Source organism: Medicago truncatula, chromosome 6, assembly GCF_003473485.1.
Source record: "Medicago truncatula cultivar Jemalong A17 chromosome 6, MtrunA17r5.0-ANR, whole genome shotgun sequence".
Taxonomy (NCBI): domain Eukaryota; kingdom Viridiplantae; phylum Streptophyta; class Magnoliopsida; order Fabales; family Fabaceae; genus Medicago; species Medicago truncatula.
Window position 1 is genome coordinate 14,903,671 of NC_053047.1, and position 7,590 is coordinate 14,911,260.

General features: G+C 35.2%; 1 protein-coding gene across 1 annotated transcript; it reads left to right on the plus strand.

Moving 5' to 3' along the window:
* Positions 1-1,589: 1,589 nt before the first annotated feature.
* LOC112422765 (polyadenylate-binding protein 3) lies at positions 1,590-7,338 on the plus strand. Its single transcript, XM_039835060.1, has 8 exons — positions 1,590-1,764; positions 1,868-2,122; positions 4,523-5,298; positions 5,426-5,503; positions 5,603-5,692; positions 6,058-6,351; positions 6,440-6,613; positions 6,781-7,338. Exons 2-8 carry the CDS (start codon positions 1,888-1,890, stop codon positions 6,979-6,981), a joined length of 1,848 nt encoding a protein of 615 aa, XP_039690994.1. The 5' UTR covers positions 1,590-1,764; positions 1,868-1,887; the 3' UTR covers positions 6,982-7,338.
* The last annotated feature ends 252 nt before the right edge of the window (positions 7,339-7,590 follow it).

Here is a 7,590-nt window from a genome sequence, read left to right on the forward strand (position 1 = left end):
TTACAGACCTTCGAATTTGCATGAGTTTCAAATCTCTCGCATATTGTCTTATCAATTGAAAATTTTCTCTGCTAACGGTTGTAATGTAAAAAAAAGATTTCATAATTTATAGTAGTTGTTAAATATGTTTAAGTATCCACCTTAACATTTTAGTCAAACTAATCCACTTGGGTTGGCATATTGGTATTGGCTTGAGATCTGGGAGTGTGCTCCTCCTCGATCTCGATTCTCTCGGTGCCAATTTAGGTGGGCTAGTTTAGCTTTAAAAAAAAAAAAACTTTTTAGTCAAACTACGTCATTTCAACTTTCTACTTAATGTTTATTACAACTTTAATTTGTGTATATATATTATAGTTAATTTTAGTGACCCACCCAAGTCTTTTTTTTTTGGCTCCACCATAGACAGTATAGGCAAGGTGCGTGGTTCAAACTAGGGCTGGACAACGGCCGGTTTCGGTCAGCGGCGGTCCAAAAAAAAAATAATAAGTCGGTCTATCGTGGGTGCCAAACTGCCACCCAATTCCGACCGTTCTCGTCGTCGGTTTCGGTTAAGGCGGCTTGTCGGTTGATGCGGGTGGTTTTAACGGTTTCGTACTGGATATCAAACCCAAACAAAATTTTAAAGTTCAAGTTTTTTCACTTGTTCTACACAGAATTAGAAGAACAAAATAGAAAAACTTGTTTAGATTTTCAAACACTTTCAATTCAGTGGGTTAAGAAACAAAATTAGGGATACAAAGAAATCTAAGAACAAGGATAGAGATGAAGATAAAAAGAAATCTAAGAACAGGAACAAAATTCTCGAAAATCAAAGGCAGTTATGGTTTCTACTTTTTGAAAGAAAAAAAGCACCAATGAAAGGTAGCAAATGTTTATGGTTTATCTGGAGAATGGAGGAAGCAATGAGGCAGCTATGGTTTCTTTCTTCTTCTCACTCACAGCAGCGGCGCAATATGATGAGGAAATAGGGTTTCATTTCCTCATGTTAAGCTTTTATATGTCGGGCCTTAGTTAAATGGGCTTGTACTAATTTGGTTTGGACTGGACTTATGCAATAAACATATGGTGTTGATGTATATGGCGGTCCGGTTCAGTTTTCGCTGGGCCTATTTACCCAATTCGAGACCGACCACTCATAGTCATAGAAAACCATTTGAACTGGATTAGTTAAACCGCTCGACCCGAGCGGACATGCTTTGGCCCATCCGGTTCGGCCGGTTTGGACCGGTTTTTCAAATTCTATCCAGCCCTTGTTCAAACACAACCCCATCCACCAACCACCGATAAAGAGTTAGATATATTTCTTTTTTATTTTACAAAAGTTAGAGGGTTAAAACACATAAAATTTGTAGTGTCTAATTTTTTTTGGCTTGAATTTTGACACTAACAAGAAATAATATTAGTCCTAATCTATATTCAAAGGAAAAATCACTCCCAATTTTTTTTTTTTTTATGATTACTTTTTTCTTTATCGAGACGGATCGCAGAAAATTGTAGGGACCAAAATAGTTGGGTGTGGAGTAGTAATAACAAACCTTCCTTAAAAAAAAAAAAAACCTTCCTTCAAAAAAAAAAAAAAAACAGAAAAACCTAAAACGCTGCGGTTGGAAACCCCACATATAAAAACCTCTTACGACACACGCAGCTTTCTCACTCTCCACAGGGTTTTCTCTGTCAGAGAGGAGAAAATTATTCTCCAAATTTTTTATGATAGAAGGGATAAACCCTAATCACAATCATACCAAAAACTAGTACTCTATTATTGTAAGGTTTTTGTCCTCTCTTTTCTTATTCTTTCATCGATTTTTTCTTTCTTTGTATTCACGCAAAAAATAAAAAAATCTGACTACTGTTTCATCGTTTTCAGAGTTTTTTCCCTTGAAGAAAATGGCGATTGTTTCATCACCTAAGACAGCTGTTCCGGCTGTATTGTTGAACGGAACTGGACTGTTCGAGAATGCTTCTCTGTATGTTGGTGATCTTGAAGGGAACGTGAACGAGGCACAGCTTTATGAATTGTTCAATCAGATAGGTCAGGTTGTTTCAATCAGGGTTTGTAGGGATCAGACGATGCGGTTGTCTCTTGGCTATGCTTATGTCAATTTCTCCAATGCTCGTGATGGTTCGTGTTTCGATTTTGGTTCTTTTATATTGATTTTTGAATTGAATTTTGAATTATAACATATTCTTGATGATTGAATGCATTGTGATTGTGTGAATAGTATTCCGAAAAGTTATTTGTTTTGTTTGTTAGAAAGAAAAAAGGTTTAGGGTTTTGACAACTTATTGCAATTCTTAATTAATTTTTAGGACTATGTTATTACTAAAGTACAGTCGTTTATTTAAGAGAGTAAAACCCTAGTATTTATAATCATGTTTTTAAGTCATGGTTGCGTGAACACCATAAAAGAGATTGAAGAACTTGTAGAGGAAGTAAAAGTGTTGTCGTGGAGATGGTTTCTCACAAGGCTGAAATTGGATCCCTATGAAGCACACACTCCAACATGGACACCTGACATGGACACCGACACCGCTATCTATATATTAATTTATTTATAAAAGATCTTAATTAAGAATCAAAATACATAATATGCATCTAACTTGAGCAAATTATTTCATTAAAAAAAATTCTATAACAAGATACAATAGTATTTGACCTTTATTTATCCATCTGCTATCGAAAATTGAAATACGTTGGAATCAACTTTGATGTCCATAACCCATTGTTGATCAACATTTCTCACACATCTTTAACCCTTGAATCTACTGTGTGTAGAAGCAGAAAAAAAAATCCAGATATTTGTCTGAGTTGTCCAAAGAGTGTCGAAGTAAAGAAAAAACGACTTATTTAGGACACTTGTCCGACACATGTCGTACGAGTCTCATAGGAGTTGACACTGGGACACGCCTAATCATATAGGTGTCCGTGCTTCATAGTTGGCTCCTTGCTGTCTATTGTTCGAATGGGTGTGGGATCCCGGAGATTGTATGAACTATGAATCGATAGTGTAGGTGGCAGATGGTTTTTAGGGGTTCCAGGTACAGTGTTTGTTAGTGTTATCAGAGGCGACAGGGGTTCAAATGGTTGTTTTTTTTTAACAGCCAATATATTAAAACAAAAAACCGCTTGAGAATAGGGAATTGTTGTCAAAGGAACAACACAAAATCCCCAGCGCTACGGAAATACAGGGACTGTCCCAAAGGGAAACAAAAACAAAACTCCCCATGCTACAGACAGCACAAAGCGCGAGCCAACATAAGGAAAGGAAACAAAGATTGTTTAGGTTTATATGGTGTTTTTGAGACCTGTATTCATCCTCAGTTACTTTGGTGTTTTTGGGCTGAGTTTTCCTGTTTTAGTGGTTCCACTATTTAGTGTAGTAGGGGGGACTTTGTGTGCTGATTTTTTACAGTGTTTCACTGAGGTTTTGTTCTCTTGTGGGGTCTGGTATTGGTTGCTGCCTCGGTGCCTATACCATGGACCCCTGTCCTTCTTTTTTTCCTCCCGTTATTCTTTAATCTTTGTTTGCTACCTAATTACATTTGTGATGGGTACTGCTATTAATAAAACATAACTGTTTCTGAAAAACAAGTCATGGTTGCATCGAGATTCTTTAATATTGTGGAGAATCGCTACCAAATATGGCTGAAGAAGCTGCAATTGCATTTGTACTAATTTTTCTGTTGGACCTTTTTTAAAACCTTGTTTTAAATTTCACCTATCATTGCAACCTTATTACAATGATATAGATTATAGACATTAAAAATTTTAATATCAATTATTTTGTAGAATGTTGTTGTGTCAAATCTAATTGATCCGGCTGCAATTGCGGTAATGATGTGATTGTGAAAATATCATAAAACTTTACTTCGCGTTGCAGCTACCGAAGTTGTTTAGATTTTCACAACTTATTGCAATTCTTGATTGATTTTTATGACTAATGGAGTGTGTACATTCCTTTTCTTAGAGAGTAAAACCCTAATATTTATAATCATGTTTTTTTAGGCGTGGTTGTGTCCGGATTCTTTGAGATCATGTTATTCATCCAATATATTTGTTTTTATGTGTTTTATTTCAAGTTGTAGTGAAGTAATTAGATCTGGTCGAACATGTTGGAATAAATGATATTGCGTAGTCGAATTTGAACAAACCTCTATTTTCCGCAAGCCACAATTGACAACAATGCTTCAAGTAGGAAGTAATATTTTTTTAAAGCTTTTAGTTTTGGAAGCTCTTGTTCAAACGTAGAAAAGAATGGTAGCAAGCAAGAATCTTGGAATCTATGCAATTGCTCTAAAGCGCTGATATAAGTACCATCTAACAACACAACTTAATTACAAATGATTAATTGTAGCATAAAACGGCCTTATGTATAGAACTTTATCACAAGTTTCAAAACTGCATTTTCCTTGTTATTGTCATGCACAAATTGTCAACATTTTGTTCCTTAACATGCTGTGAATAGTTTACAAAGCTCTTTTGCATATATTTTCTTCTCTGACATCAAAATTTATATTGCAGCTGCTAATGCGATAGAACATTTGAATTACACTCCTTTGAATGGGAAGCCAATTCGTATCATGTTTTCTCATCGAGATCCTAGTATCAGGAAAACTGGATTTGCAAATGTGTTCGTTAAGAATCTTGACACGTCAATAGATAACAAGGTGTTGCATGATACTTTTGCTACATTTGGAACCGTACTTTCTTGCAAGGTGGCACTTGATAGCAATGGTAAATCTTTGGGATATGGTTTTGTACAATATGACAATCACGAGTCTGCAAAGTGTGCCATTGAAAAATTGGATGGTATGCTGATAAAAGATAAGAAAGCTTTTGTAGGGTATTTTATTCGGCGTCAAGAAAGGTCGGAAAATGGATCTCCTAAGTTCACTAATGTGTATGTGAAAAACCTTTTAGAAACAGATACCGATGAGGATCTTAAAAAGCTTTTCAGCACATATGGTGTAATAACAAGTGCTGTGATCATGAAAGATGAGAATGGAAACTCCAAATGTTTTGGTTTTGTGAATTTTCAAAGCCCTGATTCAGCAGCTGCTGCAGTTGAGAAGTTGAATGGCACTACAACCAACGATGGGAAGGTTTTATATGTAGGAAGGGCTCAAAGGAAATGTGAAAGGGAGGCAGAGTTGAGAGCTAAGTTTGAACAAGAAAAGATAAAAAGATATGAAAAATTACAAGGTGCCAATTTATACCTGAAAAACCTTGATGAGAGTATTAACGATGAGAAACTGAAGGAGATGTTTTCTGAGTTTGGAACAATAACTTCTTGCAAGGTATATTAAAATTTATATTTGAGTATTTTTACTTTGTTTAGTTATTGTTCTAGTGCATGTGAGTGAACAACCCTTTATTATACGTGCACGTGTTTAAAAATTGACTACGTATAACATGTTTCTTCAGGTAATGTTTGATGCTCATGGCCATAGCAAGGGCTTCGGTTTTGTTGCATTTTCCACATCAGAGGAAGCGAGTAAAGCTGTATGTCATTTCATTATTTGTTAAAAAAGATTTTGCTTAACCAAATATAAACCTTTTTCAATCAGCTGCATGAGTTTATTTTTTTGTTTTCTTTTCTAGATCAATGGAATGAGTGGAAAGATAATTGGACAGAAGCCGTTGTACGTTGTTGTGGCTCAACGCAAAGAAGATAGGAAAACTCGTTTGCAGGTTTAGCCTATATTTTATCTTGTATATTTATTATTTAAGTTAACCTTAGAATTAAATTATGGACAAATCAATGATTTATATACTACGTTGATTTTTCATTAGAGTGGGTGCAAGTTCATTTTCGTTACATACAATATAACATGTCATTATATCCAATTAACTTTTTCTATGTAGTTTTAAATTGTAACAGTGATTTAGAAATAAGTTTTTTAATATCCTTGCTAGCGGGTAGAAATTTTGTTAATATGATAGTCGTCGAGAAACATGTCATTTTTTGTCGTTGTTTTCAAGCACAAATTTAAACTTTCTTACTTTGTATTTTGTATAAATTCAATTGTTACGTTCATAAACTTGTATAAATGCAGGCTCAATTTTCTCAAATCAATGTTTCGGGTGGAATCACATCTTTTCCTGCAAGAATTGCTGGATATCATCAAAGTGCTCCAAGACTTGCTCCTCAACAATTGTATTATGGTCAAGGTACACCTCGTCTCATGCTGCCTCAACCAGCTGGATACGGATACCAGCAACAATTCATACCCGGTATGCAATCTGGAGTTGCTCCAAATTACATCATGCCATACCACCCTCAGAGGCACGGTCATACCGGACATAGGATGCCTCCAGTTGGTAACTTCCAACAAGTGCAGCAGAACCAGGTATTTATTCATTAAGTGTATGCTTCATTTTTTGTAAATAATATTACGAGCTGATTCGTCACTTGAAAAAAATTCATTTTGAATCTAGGTGCTACCTCGCAACTCGGACCAAGGGTTTAGATATAATGGTCGAAATAGTGTGGATCCATCTGCTGTTTCTGAAGGTCAAATGATAGATCCATCCATACAAAATCATGGTGCCTTGTCTAATAATTCACTTCCCTCAACTTTGGCTTCTGTTACTCTGGAAAATCAAAACCGGGTATGTAAAAGTTTGCTAGTTATATGTTCATCTTTGAATTTTCTTTTAAGAATTGCAATACTGTGTGGATTTCTGTAATTTATTATTGCCAATATCATGACCTTAAAAAAAATTAAACCTATCATGGTATGTTAAATCTAACTTTCCTTGGTTTGTTGGTTGAACAGATGTTGGGTGAACAATTATATCCTCTTGTGGGTTGTCTTACACCAAACAATCAGACAGCCAAGGTGACAGGAATGTTGTTGGAATTGGACAAGTCAGAGGTTATCCATCTGATTAAGTCACCTGAAGAATTGAAGATGAAAGTGTCCGAGGCAATGGAAGCCCTTCGTTTTGTTTCATCGGGTCCTGCCTGCAGATCATGATCAGCTTGGCTCCTAATCATTGTTTATGGAGCCTTAACTTTAGATTGATCAGGATTATTTTCCCCTTTCTGTTAGGATTTTGACTTGTTAGCCAATAGAGAGGGTATTGAGAATTTTTATGTGTTTGATAAATTTATTTCATTTTGGGTTGGTTTACGTTCATGATTTTGAAACGGTATTTTTGTCGACAATCCTTCGTTTTGTTTAGATATATTATTTGGATTGGGATTTTCGTTGGCATTCCTTCCGTTGATTGTAATTATTTTTGCTTTCTGAAGGTCCATTTGATCTATTTTGGGTAATTCAACCCAAGTTCATTTGCTTCCAAAATGTGTGAGGTAAATGCACACTATTGTTTATTGCTCGCTTTCTTTTTATCAGCATTTTCTCTATTCACATTTGATTGAATAGTGTCTTTTATGATTATGAAAACTAGCAGCATGTGCCATTTCATCAAAGGCAGGAATTATATGACAATAAGAAAGAACAGTGAATCATATATATCCAATCATTTGCCGTCACATCATTTTTTTTTTTTTATTTGTTTTTTTTAAGTGCTTAAAATACTACATGTATGTTTGATTTTACTTTTAGATGAGGCAAAATTGA